The following is an 18945-nucleotide window of genomic DNA, read 5'->3' on the forward strand; positions in this document are numbered from 1 at the left end:
TTTTCTTTTCAGTTTTTCTCTATCCCTTTATGCGTGAGGGTTTTTTGTTCTTGTTTTAATACAAAATTGGGATTGATGCATACCAAACTTGGATTTCTTTTTAATAAATACCAACTCCTGGGCCTACCTTCACACATCTGTTGTAGTAGGTAGACATTTATCTGGTTGGTTTTATTGTATATATAAAACCATTCCTGCAATGTTCTTTGCACTTAGCAGTGTAACCGACAAATCTTTCCATGTCCATAATTTGGAGATGTCTCTCCTCTCCTCCTCCCCCCACTTAATTTTATCCAGCTGCTTAGCATCCCATTAGGTGACTTATTCAGTCCTCTCTTCATGAACATGTGGTTGTTTTACACATTTGTTTGGGATTTTGCCATAAGCAAGGCGGGAGTGAACACCCCCACACGTACTGGTTTTGCTAAACGTTGAACTGGTGGCTCAGAGGGCTGTGTGCATTTTAAGTTTTGATAGATTTTGCCAAATTGTTTTTCAAAAAAAGTTGTGCCAACTTATACTCCCACCAGAAGTGTATGTGAGTGACTCTACATCCTCACCTTGATCAGTCCTTCATCCTCATTTTAATCTCATTGACTAGCATTTCTGTACTAATGAGGGTTTTGGGCTTCGATAATGTGAAGTAAGGGTAACGTAGAAGGCGGCCTATTTGGTTTAGTCATTCTGTGCACTTGCTAGAGTGGGGTTGGGAGAAAAATATTTGTAAATGCAGTTCCGGCTGTCAGCATCTCTCTGGGGTTTTACAGTCCATGTGCCTGCCAGTATCTACAGTCTTTTTAAATTCTTAATGTCTAATAGGACACAATGGCCTTCATCACTTAACTTGTCACCCCAAAAGATGGGTAGCAGGAGTGGAATATTTCTTTCAATTCTAGACCTTTCCTTGAGAATTGCTAGCCACACACTTATTATTGTTAGCAAGGCCTCCTGGGTGGTCTGACTCGGTCTCATCTGTCCAGGTTGGCAGTGGAATCCCTCTGACCGGCCCTCCTTTGCTGAAATCCACCAAGCCTTTGAAACAATGTTTCAGGAGTCCAGCATATCCGATGGTAAAGTGCCCGACCTTGGGGTGCCTGCCGTGGGTGAAAGGCTGGGGTAGGAGGGATGGTTGTAGGGGACTCCAGCCCTGGTCCTTTAGTTCACTTCCAGGGAGAAGTGCGCGGGCCAACAAGTTATCTGAGACCAGAAAGCTGGACAGAAGTGTGGGTGTGGAGCTCTGTCCTTCGTAGCCATGCAGAATTCTGAAAACTACTAAGTGTTGTTTCCTTATCATTTTTATGTCTTTTCTGTAAATGTGTGTAGATGACCACTGTTACTTTAAAAAGAAAAAAACACCAAAAGTGACACCATACTAATGGCTGCTGGTGTGTGTGTGTGTGTGTATGTGTTGTTTTTTTGGTGGTTCTTAGAAGTGGAAAAGGAACTGGGGAAAAAAGGCATGCGAGGGGTTGCAGGTACTCTGCTGCAGGCCCCAGAGCTGCCCACCAAGACAAGAACCTCCAGGAGAGCCACGGAACACAAAGACTTCACCGACCTGCCCGAGACGCCCCACTCCAAGGGCCCGGGAGAGCCTGGTATGTCGTCCCTGCCCCACCCCACTGGAGGCCCAGGGCCAGCCAGTGTGCACGTGGGACGCAGTGCGTGGAACCTGCACAGAAGGGCAGGCAAACCCCATGTCAGTAATCCGGCGTTGAAAGGCGGGTTCTCCTCTCCCGAAGCACACCTACCCCACCCCCGTGAGCCATCGGCAGCCATCGGCTTCAGCAGTTAGGGCAGTCACGTGGGCAGAGATGCTATGAAACCTGAGCAAGAAGCCCACCTTGTCATGTGTCACTCACAGCTGTGGCCCAGAGCGAGCGTCCTGTCTGGGCTCTGAGAAGCGAGAGGGAGATGGGAGTGGTTAGGAGGGTTCTCAGTATTGTCAGGGCTGATCTGGCGCCTCCTGTGTGCCAGCTCTGTTCGGAGCCAGGCTGCTCTGACGTAGCAGTTGTCTCCCTGCCCCCAGCCCTAGAAGTCTGGGTCCTCCTGCAGACCAGCGGAACCACAGTGCCCGAGGTGGGCCAGCGTCTGGTTTGTAAGGGATGCTCTGATGGATCATAGACTAAATGGGAAGGGACGGGGCAAGCTGGTAATATGGGATGTTTTGCCACAGCAGGACCTATAGAACCATGATTCCCAAGTTTTTTGTGTTGTTTTGGGGTTTTTTTAGTGTTTTTATTGATTCTGGAGAGAGGGGAAAGAGAGAAACATCTATATGAGAGAGACACATCGATTGATTGCCTCCCACATGCACCCCGACTGCGGCCGGGGATCAAACCTGCAACCCAGGTATGTGCCCTTGACCGGAATCGAGCCTGCCACCCTTTGGTGCGCAGGCTGATGCTCTAACCACTGAGCATGCCAGCCAGGGCATATCCTCTGTTCCACAGATGAGAAAGCTGAGGAGGAGCAAAAGGAAGTAACTTGCTAGGCCTTTCTGAGCCCAGAGCCCAAGCTCGGAGAGCAGGAGGCGAGCTCGAGGTTTCTCGCCCACTCGGGAGTCTTTAGTTGGGACTTGTTGAACCTTCCCCATGTGTTTCAGATCCTCTGGACCACGAGCCTGCTGTGTCTCCGTTGCTCCCTCGAAAAGAACGAGGTCCCCAGGATGGTTGCCTAAATGAAGATGAACGCCTTCTCCCCAAAGACAAAAAGACCAATTTGTTCAGCGCCTTGATCAAGAAGAAGAAGAAAACGGCCCCAACCCCTCCCAAACGCAGCAGCTCCTTCCGGGAGATGGACGGCCAGCCAGAGCGCAAGGGGGCCGGGGAGGAAGAGGGCCGTGAAGTCAGCAACGGGGCGCCTGCTCTCACACCCTCAGACCCAGCCGAGCCAGCCAAGTCCCCAAAACCCAGCAGTGGGGCTGGTGTCCCCAATGGAGCCTTCCGGGAGTCGGGAGGCGCAGGCTTCCGGTCTCCCCACCTGTGGAAGTCCAGCACGCTGACCAGCAGCCGGTTAGCAGCCAGCGAAGAGGAGAGTGGCAGCAGCGCCAGCAAGCGCTTCCTGAGGTCCTGCTCTGCCTCCTGCGTGCCCCACGGGGCCAAGGACACGGAGTGGAGGTCAGTCACGCTGCCTCGGGACCTGCAGTCCACAGGAAGACAGTTTGACTCGTCCACTTTTGGAGGGCACAAAAGCGAGAAGCCAGCTCTGCCTCGGAAGCGGGCAAGTGAGACCAGGTCTGACCAGGTGACCAGAGGCACGGTGACGCCCCCACCAAGGCTGGTGAAAAAGATGGAGGAGTTGGCCGATGAGGTTTTCAAAGACACGGCGGAGTCCAGCCCGGGCTCCAGCCCTCCCAGCCTGACTCCAAAGCTCCTCCGCAGGCAGGTGGTGGTGGTTCCTTCCTCTGGTTTGCCCCACAAGGAAGAGGCCGGGAAGGCCAGTGCCCTGGGGACACCGGCCGCAGCTGAGCCGGTGCCCGCCACCAGCAGAGCAGGACCAGGTGCGCCTGGAGGGACCAGCAAGGCCCCCGCAGAGGAATCTCGAATGAGGAGGCACAAGCCCTCCTCCGAGTCCCCTGGGAGAGATAAAGGGAAGTTGTCCAAGCTCAAGCCTGCCCCGCCACCCCCCCTGCCAGCTTCGGTTGGGAAAGCCGGGAGGCCCTCTCCGAGCCCGAGCCAGGAAGCAGCCGGGGAGGCAGGCGCCAGCGGGAAAGCAAAATCCACGGCTGTGGTTGCGGATGCTGTAAACAGTGACGCTGCCAAACCCATGCAGCTGGGAGAGGGCGTCAAAAAGCCCGTGCTCCTGTCCATGCCAAAGTCTCAGTCATCCACCAAGCCAGCGGGGACCCCGACCAGCCCAGTCCCCACTCCCTCCACTCTGCCATCAGCGTCCTCTGCCCTGGCAGGGGACCAGCTGTCCTCCACCGCCTTCATCCCTCTCATATCGACCCGCGTGTCTCTCCGGAAAACCCGCCAACCTCCCGAACGCATCGCCAGTGGCACCATCACCAAGGGTGTGGTCCTGGACAGCACCGAGGCCCTGTGCCTGGCCATCTCCAAGAACTCCGAGCAGATGGCCAGCCACAGCGCCGTGCTAGAAGCCGGCAAAAACCTCTACACATTCTGTGTGAGCTACGTGGACTCCATCCAGCAAATGAGGAACAAATTCGCTTTCCGCGAGGCCATCAACAAACTGGAGAATAACCTCCGGGAGCTTCAGATCTGCCCGGCAACTGCGGGGAGTGGCCCGGCGGCCACGCAGGACTTCAGCAAACTCCTCAGCTCTGTGAAAGAGATCAGTGACATCGTGCGGAGGTAGCAGAAGCCAGGCGTCAGGCCAGCCAGAGCCGCCCGCAGTGTGTGAGGGCTCCCGTGCCCGTGACGGTGGCTGACACAGGACCTGTGAGCTGGGACCTGGGCCCAGGAGCTGAGGGCCACCGTGGAGTACCGCCCTACTACCTACATTGTGCACCCACTGTCCTCCTGCACTTCCTCCTCCTCGGCCCGCTCGCTGAGCCTCTGTCAGAGTTCTGTCTGTGGGTTCCCGCTGCTGGGCTGCAGTCGGCACCCCAGCCCTCCCCCACGGGGCCTCAGGACGGCCCTTCAGGCCAGCTGTGAAGGTGGGTGAACGCTTCCTCTCTTGTTCTTTCCGGGGATTTCCTCTGGCTATGCCTTCGCCTCCATTTCCCCCGGAAAGAAGTGCCCTGAACGGGAGCTCCGTCACCAGGCCTTGGGAACGTTGCCTTCACTCGCCTGGTGGAGGGAGCCTGTACCCTCATCCTCCTCGTACCTCCTGTGCTTCAGACACGTTGCCAGCACTGCATCCTGGGAAGCTCTGCCGGCGGTCACTCGGCCTCCGCTGCTGCCGCGGCTGCCCCTCACCATTTCCTCACGTGAAGGACAGCTCTTACTGGGGGTACAACAGGTGCTAACACAAGCCAGCCTTGGGGTCGCAGGAAGGAGGGGACTGTCCTGTCATCCTGCTGCGTGTCCGCGAGCCCAGTCCCAGCTCTCCTGTGACACGCACTGCCAGTTCTGGACGGCAAGCCCGCGTCTGAAGGGGAGCAGGGTAGCTGTCCGGCATGCAGGGGCAGGGCAGGGGCAAGGCAGGGGGTGGCTTGTGCGAACACTGGTGCTGAGATGGCCCGGGCCCCGCCTAGGCCGGTCTTCGGTGGCCCCGTGTTACCTTCCTTTGGAACTTGCAGGTGCCCGAAAAAGGCACTTGGCCTTGATTGCTGACTGATCTCCATTCCCTCCCTCGTACTCCCCTAAGACAAAGTAGATTCTTGCAGGACTTTCTCCTTTGTGACAAGCCAGTCTTCAGTTCTCTGGAGTTCTTGAAGCATTTCAAAGCTCTGCTCTCAGCTCAGCTGATACAGACGTGGGCACCGGCACAGACGGGAGGAGCAGGACCGGGCCACGAAGCCCCACGGGTGTGGGCTGCACCCTCCTGGGCAAATGTCTTATTTAATGACCACGAGCAACACTTAGCCATCAGGGAGGAAGGAAGCCACAAAGAAGCGACACCCCAGAGAGCGTCTCGAAGAGCAGGTGTGCTGTCATCTCCCCCTGGGCTGCCCAGGACCAGGCTCGGGGCAGGGGCCCCGGTCTCCTTGACCGTGACTTAGAGCAGCTACTGAGGAGTGGGCAGGCACCTGCTTGGGTCTTACTCCAGGCCAGAAGCAGCCCTTGGAGAAACCCACCTTCCGCTCCCCACACCTTCTGCCCGTGACCTCACACAGGCCCCGTTTTTACACTAATCACCCAGACTCGTATTTTATTTCTCTGGATTGTTTGATACTGTTCTCACAGCGCATCACCTCTTTGCCCCCTCAGACTGCGTGCTGCACAGACTGAGGGAGGTACTAGCATACCGCCAGCGGCCTTGCGGACCAAGCAAACGGACCCACCGGGTCCCTCGCCTCCTGTTCCCGTGAGGTACTGGCCTCTCTCTCCACATGACGTGCCACTATATTTTGCATTTACACTTCGGTATTACACTCTTGTAGCCTTGCTCTTTTATAAACGACTTGTAAATAGTTTTCCACGCCCCGCCCTTCTCCAGTGCCTGTGGGTTCTCTCTCGTTTTTGGTCCAGTACATTTTGTTTCTGTATGTGACTCTGTTTTTTGAATCCACATCTCTCCTCCGTAGTATTTTTTAAATAAATGTTTACATTAGGATTTGCGTGGATTGCTTTGGTCTGTAGCTCTTCCCTGTTGTCCAGAGCCGTGGTGTGTGTCGGTGGGAGGGCGCCCTTGCCTTCTGGAAGGGCTGGAGGCTCCGTGTTGGGTTTTATGGAGCAGAGTAATGGCAGGATCACAGCAGGATCCTGCAGCCTGTGTCCCCCTCAGCCGTTCTCAGGCACTTTCCCTGCCCTCGCCTCGAGCCCTTCCTGCGCCCTTGACACTTTCTTACCAGCACTCTTGTCAGTGGCACTCTTAGTACGGGCCACTGCTGACTGGCATGGGCAAGGAAGACCAGCCCGAGGGCTGTGCCAACTGTCAGGCCGCCACAGCGTCATGGAAATGGGAGGATGTAATGTCTCGGTTCCTCGCTGGCCTGAGAGTTAATCCCTCTGCTGGTGCTCTCTCCCTTCGCCTTTGAACTCACCTTCTGCCACTGCCCTCAGCCCCGAAACACCCCTGGCTGTGTTCACCACGCCAGGTGCCATTGCTCTGTGTGTCTGAGGACAAGCAGGGCGTGCTGGCCTGCGAGGGCGTGGGTGTACCACCCTGGGCCCTGCCTTGGCCTCTCCCAGCCCCCAGCCAGGGGCTGTGGAGGGCGGTGCTGGCTTTTCTCATCTGGGTCTCCATCTGACACCCACGGACAGCCAGGAAGTGGGAGTCGGGGAAGTGAGCGGCGCCCTGTGGTAATGATACTTATTAAGCCAGCAGGCTTGTCAGGGGTGCAGATCCTGCTCACCCGGCACAATGACAAGTGAACCTCTTCCCCCGAGGCCTTGGGCGCAGGACGGGTAGCGCGCCCCGTGGTGGAGGTGAAGATGCTGCCTGGCACGGGCGTGCTGGAAGCCACCCACCCGCGCATGCGCAAGCTGAGGTCCGGTCTCCCCTCGCTTCACCGAGGCAAAGGCCGCGTCCCGGTGCAGAGCCTTCACTGGGCGCCAGCTCGTCCAGTCCAGCTTCTCCGCGGCTGTGAGTGACAGCGCCCGGGTCTGAAAGGGCGGGATGGCTGTGACGACAGCCTCCGTGTCAGACGGGGACGGTTGCAGAATCGACACAGCAGCCTCTTAGACGGTGTGTCGTAAGACCCTTCTCCCAAACAAGAGTCTTCCTTGTGTAGCACCTGAACTTAAACTTGGGTCTAACTTGTTTGTGTCACAGAACCCCCGGAGAGCTTAATGCACGCTGACTCTAGCACAAGAGGAATGCGCATATGTGCGCACACAGCCGTTTTCAGATAACTGAGTTCTGCCTCAAAGCCAAGGAGGACCCAAAGGCCCACCCTGCCCATAGGGCCAACGCTGTTGCTGTTAATAACAAACTAGGAGCCTAACGTGTCAATTTTAGGGTAGGCACATTGTGGTGTGTTCCTGTAGTGGAATGTTCTGGAGCAATGACAATGAACTCGGCGCTGCCACACCACAGACGTAATGTTGAGCCAGAGGCTGTAGCCGCTCAAACTGGTGATGCCGGAGCTCTTAAAGGGGCATGGCTCATCTGGGGATGGTGCTTGGTGTCAGGAGGGAGGGTTAACTTGAGGGAGGGGTCATGCCAGGCTCGAGCACAGGCAGCTCTGGGAGCAGGGGGTGCTCGCTTAGAGTGCTGGCTGCGGGGTGTCCTTGGTGGAAATCCCCCAAGCTGGACACCGCCCGTGGGAGCACCCTCCGTGTGTGTGTTTCAGTGGGAGCGTTCTTAACGTTCCAGCCACACGGGCACTTCAGCTGCTTACAGGCGTGCCCTTCGTTGCCACGTGTAGCCTCACACCCTCTTTCTATGAGGGAGGCCCTGTCCCTGCTCCTTTGACGGGTGCAGAAGCTGGGCCTCAGAGACGTGAAGCAGCTCGCCCGAGGTCACGCAGCATGTGTGGCTTAGCGCCGCTGCGCCAGGACTAACGTTCTGACAGTGCGGATGGCCACTGCACGACTTGCAGAGACCCGTGCTCTGGGGCCAGGCGCGCGCCTCCCTCCCGCGTGGAAGAGAAGTACGGTCGCTAAGAATTAGCTCGCCCAAGTCCTTGGGTTTCAAGATGTTTTATAGGAGGCGTTCCCAAATTGGGTGCCCTGGGGAAGCAGTTTCCAGGTGTCTTGGCACAGAAGACCCTGGGTGGGACAAGCCTGACCAACCACCGTGTCCCTGTCCGAGCCTGCCCTCATCCCCGGTGCTCACCCAGCAGCGTGGGCCCTGCGCGGAGGGTCACAGCGCCCCGTCTGGGTTGGGTCTTCGGTGGAACGTGTGACGCAGCGTCTTTGGCACTGGGGCCAGTTGGGACGAGGTGGCCCCTTGTCCACTTACGGCAGCTGCCTGATGGCTTCCTGCCCCCACGAGCCTCTGCTTCTCTTAAGCATTTTAATTACTATTTCAAACACGTAGGGAAATATAGACAGAAATGTTCCCCATCCAGGTTTATAGCTAAATAAATACCTTTAGATCTGCTCCCAAGATGAAGACTTTTGTGTTTTAAGTGACCTTGGTGAACGGTGCCAACTGCTCGCGGAGCCCGCGCTGGAGGAGAGGCTGCTTCCAGAGCTGTTCGCCACGAGCCTGTCCGTCGCTCGCTCGTCTGGGGAGGACCCTTCCCCACCAAGGAGAGGGCGGCGGGCGCGCGAGTAGTGGGAGGCCCCACACCTCGACAGAGCCCGTGGGGTCGGTGGGCTGGGGGAGAGAGAGGAGATGTAGCCAAATGGATTGGGAGTGGATGTAACACACAAGTGCCCTGAGCAGCTGGACTGTGCTGATTGATGTTCAGGGTTATTGGGCGCGGATGCCCGGGCTGGAGGGGTAGCCCTGTTGTTGATTTCCGTGTAAGGATGAGGGCCTAGTGACGGGACACCCATACCTTTGAAGGGCTCCCTCTCCCCTTCACCTCTGCTCTCCTCATCGAGGTTCCTCTAATCTGACCCCACAGGAGTGTCGCAGCCTTGGTGACCTCCAAGGCTAATCATTAGTGACCCCGGGGGTGGCTCTTCTTGGAAGGTGTGCATTTTCAGATACTCAGGGTGGGAACTAGCAAGCGAGGGCCAGCCAGGGGACCTTGCTGCCGCTGGCCTTCGGTCTGTCTCACCTGATCTCGGGAGCACGCTCCTGGTGCCTGTGTGTGTGTGTGAATGAGCTGATGGTGATCCAGGCTGCTGTCTCCCACCCCACCTTGGCCAAGTGGGAACGCGCACCCAGATGGTGCTTGTCCCATCTGCCACCCTATGACAGGATCTGAGCGCCGGAGCTGCCCTTTATGGACGGCTTGTTTTCTTGAGGTTTGTCCTCCGTGGCTTGAGGGCTGAGTATTTGCCTCTGTTACCAACAGACTAAGACTGGGTGTGTGTGTGTGTGTGTGTGTGTGTGTGTGTGTGTGTTCCATCCCCATCGGACAATTACATTAGCAGGAGGAATCCTGGATCGCCCCTTTGTGGACATGGTGGGGGTGAGAGGACCATGTGCCTCCCATGCTCGGTCTGGTCCCTCCCGGCCGCCCTGAGCCCCAGGGCACCTGTGCCGGGGCAGCGGGGAGAAGCATGAGAGCGCCATGGGGAGGCCGCTCGCTGTGGCCTGAGGTGATGCCCTGACTGCTGCGTGCCCATCCCATTTTACCACCCAGTTCGCCCCACTCGGCGCTGGTGGCTCAGAGCTGTGCACCCCTCAATGAAGTGGCTCTCTAGCTGCCAAGGATGGAGCGCTGCTGCTGGGGAATGTCAGTCACTAATAGACTGGAAAACACTGTGAAATGCGCCTCGGTGCCAAGCTGGATCCAGCCCAGCGTGGTTCTAAAAGGCTAATAAAAATCCGCCAATTAATTGTGACAGCTCAATGGAAAATTATTCAGTTGCGAACAGGGGCAAGCAGCAGCTCCAAAGGAGGAAGGGAGATGTTGCCATGGTAACATCAATACAGGTCTTCTCATGAAGCAGCCCGGGAGTGAGAAGTGGGAGTGAGAAGCGTCAGACTGCGGAGTCTGACACAAGACAGGTGGGGCGGGGGGATGGGGGGGTAACACACCAGAGCAGCTCGCCCCAGGCCTGCCGCCCCTCCAGACCGAACAGGCCTCCCGGGCAGAGAGCTGTCTCACGGGGCGCTCCTCGCTTGGAGGAAACGAGGGAGGGGCAGCCAAGGGCAGGAGGAAATGCACCCCACATGTGTTTCCCTCCCCCTCTGACCACGGCCATTTTACCAACAGCCAACCGGGGGGGGGGGGGGGGGAGGGTGCGGTGCTGGGAGGTGTGCCGTGTCCATCTCCCCGAAGGGCGGGCACCGGCAGCCCAGGAAAGCCCGTTTCCGGGCACAGAGGACCTGGAGGCGAGAGGCAGGCAAGCTTTCCCTCAGCGTTTGCAGTTGTTACAGCTTTTATTTCAGAAGGTCCACACGCCACATTGCATAGCGGGGACATTTGCAGTGCAGCCTTGCTGTAGCAAAAAACATTTCTCGTTCATCTCCCGAGAGACACTTGGCAAAGCCGGTGCCACCGAGCAGGACGGTCCTCAGGAGGGTGGGCCGCTGGTCCGGAAGGGCCTCTCGACACGGCAGCAGGGTGCTTGCCGGAGGGAACTTGTGTTAACGGGTGAAGAACAAGATTCTCATCTTTAACTCTCAGAGCCACGCCCGACCCAGTGGAGTGCACTCCTCCGCCATTGCGCTTGGATGTCAGCTCCAGACATCGCCATGGGGACTGTCAAAACTTCGATTACCCCACTGTGATCAGTTTCCTACCTGCAGCTCGCAGCCCGCACAGCCGCTGCCTGTTCATGTGCACGACCACCGACCACCGGGCTCGAGGGCCCTCAGAACTGCCGCAGGGGGGCGCCGAGACAGACCCCTGGCAGCGGCTGCAGGGGGCAGCTTGCTTTTGGTCACCTCCTTTTGGACACGACGCAGGTTTTTGCTTCAGCAAAGTTGGAAATCAAAAGCACCCCCTAACCCAGGGGTGGGCAAACTTTTTGACTCGAGGGCCACCATGGGTTCTTAAACTGGACCGGAGGGCCGGAACAAAAGCATGGATGGAGTGTTTGTGTGAACTAATATAAATTCAAAGTAAAGGAGCGGAGGGGAGAGCAAGAGAACCGGATAGAACAGCCGGATCCGGCCCGCGGGCCGTAGTTTGCCCACGGCTGCGACCTACGGCTAATCATTCGTGATAGCGATACACCTCTTCAGGGTCTCTGAGGGGGAGGGAGCCGAGGAGCACCCCTGGGCAGGCTGCCCTGGGCCCTTCACCGCCGGCCGAAGCGGAAGCTGAAGCCGCCTTTCTTCCTGCCGTAGCCGCTGAGCTCCTCGGCCAGCGTCCCCAACGGGCTACCAGCCTTCTCGCCATCAGCCAGGAGGAAGCCGGAGGCCCCACGGCCCTCATCCTGCCTCCCAAACCGGAGCCTGAAGCCGGCGCGCTCTCGGCCCGACATCTGCAGCTCCTTGGCCACGACGAGCAGGGCGTGTGGGTGGGGAGCTCTCGGCCGCTGAGAGGGGTCCCACGGGAAGCGGACTGCGCGTGCCCCGGGCAGGTCGGCCCTGCTCATCTCGCCTCCAGTGCCACCCGGGGTGTCCACGGGCGCTTGTCTGCCCAGGAGAGGGAAGCAGGCGCCCAGCGGCAGGAGCAGCAGGCAGGACAGGAAGTAAGGGCGCACCATCTGGCCCGGAGGAAAGAGGGAAAGTTACGGGCGGCTCACGTGGACCCCGCACGGCGTTGGCCAGCTGCTTCCCAGGGCCTGGGCGGCCCGCAGAGGCGTCAGCTGGGGCTCAGCTGGGCCCAGCTTGCAGCAGCGGCAAGAAGTGTCACTGCGTCGGGGCACCCCCTGTGTTCCATAGCAGGTGTAGGCGCTGGTTGCACCAATTGGCTGGTCTCCCTCTCTTGCCACCTCTGGGTTTGACGGCAGTAACAGTGAGGGTCTAATCCAGGGGTGGGCAAACTTTTTGACTCGAGGGCCACACAATGGGTTCTTAAACTGGACCGGAGGGCCGGAACAAAAGCATGGATGGAGTGTTTGTGTGAACTAATATAAATTCAAAGTAAAGGAGCGGAGGGGAGAGCAAGAGAACCCTCCGCTCTTTCGGCTCCGCGGGCCGGATAGAACAGCCGAACGGGCCGGATCCGGCCCGCGGGCCGTAGTTTGCCCACGGCTGGATCCCACCTCGGCGGGAGGGCTCACAGCAGCACACAGGCCGCCCCCGGAGAGCTGCGCAAATTTGGGTTCATTTTTCTCATAATAATTACTGGCTCTCGAGCCATATCATCTCAGCCTCGGAGCAGAAAGTTTATAGCACCATCTCTGTTTCAACTTGGTAATAAATGGGCCCAGCGAAACTGTTCAGCGGGGACACCGCTGATGTCTCTACCTTGGAAACCAGTTGCTCCCAAAAGCAGGGAGCGGGTTTGATGAACCTGGTCCAACTCAGATACCCACCTGGAGAGGGGCCTGTAAGGTGGCTGGGGCGCCAGTGGTCCCCACTTCTCCTTCACAATAAACCTCACTTTTAGGCACTGTTATTTCCGTTTTCCACCAAGAAAACGGTCAGAGAGGCAGGCGATTGTGCCAGGCCGCAGCCAGGAAATGAAGGGCTCTGACTTGTGGCCTGTGGGCTGCGGCCTGTGGGCGTTGCTTTCTGTCCACGGCTGGGACTGCCCTTCCCACCCCCCCACCCCCGGTTTTCCTTACCCCCTTTCCGGGAGGCAGCAGGCCCACACTGGTGACTGGCCCCAATCTCACAGCGTTACCTGTGACAGCGGGGGGCAAGCCCACGTCTAACTGGGCTGGGCTGAGCAATTGCTGAATGGGTGGTGACACGAGGGGGATTAGAACCCCGATTAGAACGTCCCCACATGCCCCTGCCTCGGCCGCGATTGCTCGTTCCCTCGCAAAGGAAGCCTTTTTGGTAATGACCGTAGAGTCAGGTTGGCTGGCCCTCTGAGAGCCAAGGCTGGAATAAGGAGCTGGATGGGAGAGGACACCCCGGCTCCCAACACTCTCTCCAAGACATTCAGAGTGAGCTCAGCGAGCAAGCCTCAGAAGTCACAAAGCAGCCCTCCTCCACCCGCAGCCAGCCCTCCTGGGCTTCTCCCCTGCCCGCCTGGGGCCCCTCCCTCGGGCCTGGGTGGACCCCCGCTTCCCACAGGTGCCCCTCCCGCAGGAAGCACTGCTACAGCTGCTTGAACTGGAGGTGCCCTGAATGGCGGATGGATCCGCTTGGGGATGGCCTGGGCCTCAGGAAGGGGGATGTCTCCATGCACAGAAGGAAGTGGCCCTTCTCAGCTTTGAGGGTCATGGGCCCTTTTAAGAACCTGCTGGAAGGTTGGGACACTCGCCACCGAACATTGGGCCCCAACTTGCAGGGTGTGGCAGGAAGAGCCTGGGGTGGGAGCCCCGGGCAAGTGTGCTCTGGCTCTCTGGCTGCTGGGTGAGGGCCCGTCCCCGCTGCCTGGCCCGAGGGGTCCTGCGGGAGCGGGGCTGTACTCACCGCTGCGGCTGCTCCCCGAGGCTGCGGGCTCCGGTGGGCGTGCGGGCCTCCTGCCTTATGTAGCTCTGCAGGACTTGCCGCCTGCGCTCTGACTGCGGCGCATTCCTGGCCCTGGGATTCCATTGGGGACGCTGGGGGGGGGGGGGGGGGGGGCAGTGTCCACTGCATTGATGAGACCCGACACGAGTGTGGTGACGAGCCCCCTCGTTTGGCGGAGAGTGGGCAGCAGCATTAGCTGAATCAGGGCACGGCCCTCGAGCCCCCTGCAGGAGGCGTTGGTGCCCACCCTGATGACCGCCGCCGCCCCGCCTTCCTCAGCTGCCTGGCTTTCCGGAGAAGCTCCCCGGGATTCGGGCGCCTGTGAACCCAGATGGTCTCGCTCGTTAGGTGAGAGTTGCTAGGTGCCACAGTTCACCTGCTCTGGAGCCCCAGGAGGCGGTGCCAGAGGCTGAGCCAGGAGGGGGAGCCCCATGACCGCAAGGGGCCCAGAGCCCCAGCCCCGCGAGCCCTCCCGTGACCCGGTGCCTGGCTCAGCGCCTGCCGGCCCAGGTGTGTGCGTCCGTGTGTGCGTGTGTGTGTGCGTCCGTGTGTGTGTCCGTGTGTGTGTCCGTGTGAGCATGTGTGTGTGCACGGAGCGGGGAGTGCGGTGCCCTCACTTGATCTCCCTCGCTAGCGCTGGTTGGTCATGACACTGGATGCTGGTTAAAGATGGGGTGCAGCCTGGGGTGAGTCCCTAACTCGCTGTGAGGTCTGGGGCCAGACACTTGGCCCTCTCTGGGCCTCAGTTCCCCCAGCTGTGCTCTTCAGTCCTCGGGACAGCTGCGGAGGGGCGGGGGAGCGTGGGGTCGGACCCCGAGGCCCCTCCCTGCGCAGGGGAAAAGCTCCCGGGCTGTGAGACCCAGGGGCTCAGGGCGGGGTTCTGCAGTGAGAACGGCCGCTCGCCGGGGGTCCCTTCAGGACCGGGACGGGGAACGGGAACTCTGGGATGTGGCCTCCGGAAGTCCAGAGTGTTGGGCACAGGTTTTGGGGGGGCCAGTTTGGGGGAGACATGAGGAGGCCCCCATAGGGCCCACTGACTCCTCAGCCAGCCTCAGCCTCCACCGGTAGGGGTGCCTGGGGAAGTCTGATGCCGGATTCGGTGCTGAACTTCACAGCTCCAGCATTTTCCCAGGTACCCCCAGTGTACTTCCTGGTCCTCAGAGCCTCGGGGGTCCCCCCTGGAAATTAGCCCCCCACTCGAGCAGCTGGGGGGTGACAACTGTGACACTTCCTACCACCCCGAGACCCAGGGCCTCCAGCAGTGGGCGGGGGGCAGGGTGGGGTCGCCCTTTCCGGCCGGCTTCCCACAGCCAAGGTGCTTCTGGGCTCAGGGCAGAGGGGGCGCCGCAGCATTGGGAGAGGGGGGCTCCTGGGAAGCCATCCGGAGGAGGGGGCACGTCCTGGAGGTCCACGCTGACCCGCAGCTGTCCTCGCTTCCCAAAGTGTGGGCTGAGACTGGGCCAGGTCAGGGCCTGGCGGGCGACAGCCTGGCGCTGCCAAGCCCAGGCCCTGCTCGGCTCTCAGATCACCCCCGCTCTCAGCCCTACATGAGCCCCGAGAACGGGGTCCACGCCTGCCCAGCCACGCACCAGCTGTGGCCTCAGCACCTCCTGTCACTTTCTGAGCCTCCGCTTCTCCCTGACGCGGTAACAGTGATGCCCACGTCCTGAGGGTCGTGAGCTACGGGAGGCAGGTGAGGCGGCGGCTGCTGGTGTTCAGGAGCCTGGACGGTGCCCTCCCTGTGGCCCGGCCTTCCAGGGGTGCTGGCTCCTCCTGTCATGGGCACCCCTCCCATCTGTGTTGGCACTGTGTGTGGCTAAACCGCATGCAGCCATCAGCCCTGAGGACCTGTGACTGAATCACTGAATTCCCCAGGTGGCCCCGTGAACCGAGCCAGAGCAGCATCCTGACGGGGGAACGGCCGCTGGGAAGGGACCGAGCTGGGCAAGGCTGTCACCTGGGCCCGTGTGGCCCGTGGAGAGGCAGGTGGCCATGGTCACCACGGTCACTGCCAGTGGCCTGGCTCACCCCCAGGTGTTCTGTGGGCCCGAAACAGAGCTGCCTGGGCGGGCAGGACTGTGTGCCTGTTGGCCGAGGACACTGGAGGGGCCTAGTGTTCCTGCCACACGGGGACGAGCAGACACACACCGGGTGCGCGGGCGGCCCGGGGCCTGGACCCACTCGGGGCCTTCCACGCAGACGCTCTGTAAGTCCTGGCTTTTATTTAATAAGCTCAGCGGACTGTTTTGTCTTTAAGCCTCAAGTTGATTTATGAATAAATAGCCATTCGGGGCTGTTCTTAATAAAGACTCGCAGCTCCTCAGGACTCCAGCCCCAGCCGTAAGGGACCCACAGGGATCACCTGCCACCCTGGGGACCCGGCTGGGACACACAGGGAGAGCAGCCTGGGTTCACCCCGAAGCCCAGCCCCCCGGGCCCACGCTGTCTGGGAAATGGTGCCGGACCCACCTCGTGCTCCCGTGTGGGCGCCAAGCAGGCTCAGAGGCGAGGCCCCAGCCAGGTCACCACCAGACTTTATTAGACAGGGGCACACACGCCAGTGCGCTCGGCCCAGACTGGTGCCCACCACACACCAGGCTCCGTCCGTCCGTCGGCAGCTCTGCCGGCCCTCAGGCTCCCTCCCACCCAGCCAGCCACCTCGTGGTCAGGGGCAGGTCAGGGCCAGCCCCCCGCTGCCCACCCCACGTCCCACCAAGTCAGACCTCAGCCCCAGGTTTGTCGAGTCCTGCCAGCTGTCTGGGCCACGGGAGATCGGGAGCGGCCCTCTCCCTGGAAGCAGATGAAGAAACTGAGGCCCGGGCGCCTCGGCCACTTGGACCAGGACCTAGTGTCCTTTGTTCTGGGGTCAGTGTGTCCACTAACGTGTCCTCCTGCCAGCACGTTGCTCCTCAAACTCCACGGGACAGTTTGCGGGTCTCGCTCGCGTTCCCCTGGCACAGCAGGTGCAAATGGCAGTTCCTGTTGACACTCCTCGCATCCTCCGAACCCCGGGGGGACAGGCCTCCCAGCTCCCGGGTCTCTGGCCCCAGCCAGGCCAGCCAGAGGCCTGTGCGCTGAGGGAGGCAGTGCGGGTGGGGGGGCCAGGAAGAGGTGGGCGCTGGCGATACCACTTCTTCCCCAAGACAAACGTAAAACCTATTTACGCGCGGCTGCAGAGGGCAGATGCAACGTGAGAACTGCTCCCAGCATGGTCCTTGTCGCCTGCTGACCGCTGAGGTCGCCGGGTGGAACCAGGTCCGTCCGTCCTCAGGACTCGGAGCTCAGGCCAGCTGGTGGCTCTGGCTTAACTCGGGGGCATCCAGAGTCCAGAAGGCGAGGCCCGAGGCCGCTGGCGACTCCCCAGGGCCTGTCTGTGCTCGTGGAGGAACCGGCAGAATCCGGGTGGGGGCTTGTGTGCACTGCCTCCAGGTCCCAGTGTGGACACCCCTTTCCTGCGGGCTCCTCTCATCGGAGGAGGAAGGAACGGGGCAGGTGACATGGGATAGCAAGGCCACAGGCTCCCCACCATCAAACTGGGGTTCTAACGCGGCGCCCACAGTCCTGGGTGATCTGCACACGTCTGTCTGTCTGTCTGTCATCCTCAGGTCCCGGTGGAGCTGCCCCTCCACGGGCTCTCCCAGTGCCTGCCTTCCTGTGGTCACTCCTGTGTGGCCACCTGCTGACACCACAGCGTGGGTTCCTCCAGGCCTGGGCCCTGGCCGGCCTCGCTCACGGCAGCCTCCTGGCCAAGTGGGTGTGCAGGGCCGCCTGTGCTCAGGACAGCCTTGAAGGGGTGCCCTCTGGGGAGGGGGGCGCTGGCCTGCTGTCCCCACCACAATGGGTCTCATGCCCATTCAGCCAGCGTTTGGCCAGGCCATGCTCCCTGGTGATGCCAGGCCTGGGCTGGGAGTGGGGCTGGTGCTCGAGCTGGGAGGGTGGGAGTCTCCTGGCTGGCCGCCCTCACCCGTCCCTCTGCCAGGCCCGAGCTGTGGCCCGTCAGTTCCTCCGCCAGGCCCTGGCGAGCCCCCGAGCCTCCTGAACATCACTCACCAGGCGTTCGTTTGATGACAGATCAGAAAGCGCCTGGCACTTTCTACACAGCGGCTGGCTCGGCGAGGCTGGCCGCGGGGCCATTTCCAGCCTGGGGCTGCTTGGGGGGCTCCCGGCTCGAGCACTCGGGGTCCCCTCCACCTTCGTTCCTTGGCTAAGGCCCCACAGCCCGTGGTGGTGTGTGTGTGGGGGGGGGGGGCGCTGGCTCTATAGCCAGAGGATGGGAAAGGGGGCCAGCAGAGGGTTCGCTTCGAGTCGAGTGTGGTCCTCCTATCCCCCATCCCTGGTCCTGCCTGTCTCTGAGCTGCTGTCATTGGTCACACCGGCTGCAAGCCCGTTTCTGCTTTGAGCTGAGTGCCAAGAGGCGGGACTTGGTCTTGGCCAGCACCAGGGTGGGCCTTGGCCACAGCAGATGTCCAACAAACCTTTGCTGACCCCAGGTGGCAGCGTGAACAGTCACCAGCAGGGGGCGGCCTCCCCCCGCCATGGCAGTCTCTGGGCAGATGGGGAAACGGCCACCAAACTCCTCCAAGTCACGCTCCACCCTCCCGAGTAGGGACCGGGAGTCCCTGGAGGTTGGGGGTGGTAGCGCCCCGCCCTGTCCATGCCCAGACCAGTGGTTTGGGGCCTGTCCCCTCCTCCCACCAGCAGGAGAAGGGAGTGGGGCAGGGATCCCGCTCCCCAGAAAGGCAAGAGGTTGGGCACAGCAGCGAAGGGCACTGGGGACCCCCCAGGCCTGCAGGGACATGGGGTGGCTGGGTGGGGACTTCAGGGCACCAGCCTTAGCCATCTTGGGGCTTGAGTTCCCGCAGGCACTGAGCCAGAGCCTGGCCTGGGGCACAGTGGGTGGCCGCCAGCACGTGGCCATGGGCACCCTCAGCACTAGCTGCTCCCCAGGGCTCCTGGGGGAGAGGGGGGATCTCCAGGTACCATGGAAACGAGGGAGGGGGGTCGGGAGGATCAGCGAAGGCTGGCTTCGAATCCCAGTCAGATCAAGCATTCCTCTGTCTGTTGCGGGGGGGCGGCTCCAGGGGTGCTGTCCCCTCCTCCCTGTGCCCCCATACGCTGGGTGTTTGGACTGGCAAAGCGGAGGGGCTGCTGGGAGCGCATGGCGGAGTCCTGCCCGGGGAAGCCGGACAGCCCAGCAGCGAGTCGGGGCAGGGGGAATTGTGGGCCGTTTGCCCCGCCCTGCATCCAAGGCGAATGGGGTGTGGGGACGGGGTGCAGGTGATGTGCGATCTC

The 18945-nt window shown here is 60.5% G+C and overlaps 2 protein-coding genes across 4 annotated transcripts in view; one reads left to right on the forward strand and one right to left on the reverse strand.

Moving 5' to 3' along the window:
• ABL1 (ABL proto-oncogene 1, non-receptor tyrosine kinase) overlaps window positions 1-6180 on the forward strand; it is a 97016-nt gene extending 90836 nt beyond the window's left edge. For 2 of the 3 annotated variants that reach the window (XM_080667445.1, XM_080667446.1), the window contains exons 9-11: window positions 981-1070; window positions 1431-1595; window positions 2603-6180. In XM_080667445.1, coding sequence (XP_080523571.1) covers window positions 981-1070; window positions 1431-1595; window positions 2603-4317 — 1970 coding nt within the window. In that variant the 3' untranslated portion in view covers window positions 4318-6180. Of the gene's footprint in view, window positions 1-980; window positions 1071-1159; window positions 1378-1430; window positions 1596-2602 lie in introns of those variants that run through there. The other variant, XM_080667447.1, reaches the window with a different exon arrangement.
• Window positions 6181-11378: 5198 nt separating this feature from the next.
• On the reverse strand, window positions 11379-11804 carry QRFP (pyroglutamylated RFamide peptide; the record flags this gene model as incomplete). The annotated part of the gene is made up of 1 exon (XM_080668651.1): window positions 11379-11804. The coding sequence occupies exon 1, from the start codon at window positions 11787-11789 to the stop codon at window positions 11379-11381; it is 411 nt and encodes a 136-aa protein (XP_080524777.1). The 5' UTR covers window positions 11790-11804.
• Window positions 11805-18945: the final 7141 nt, after the last annotated feature.

The sequence above is a fragment of the Plecotus auritus genome (genome assembly GCF_963455305.1).
Source record: "Plecotus auritus genome assembly, chromosome: 5".
Lineage (NCBI taxonomy): Eukaryota > Metazoa > Chordata > Mammalia > Chiroptera > Vespertilionidae > Plecotus > Plecotus auritus.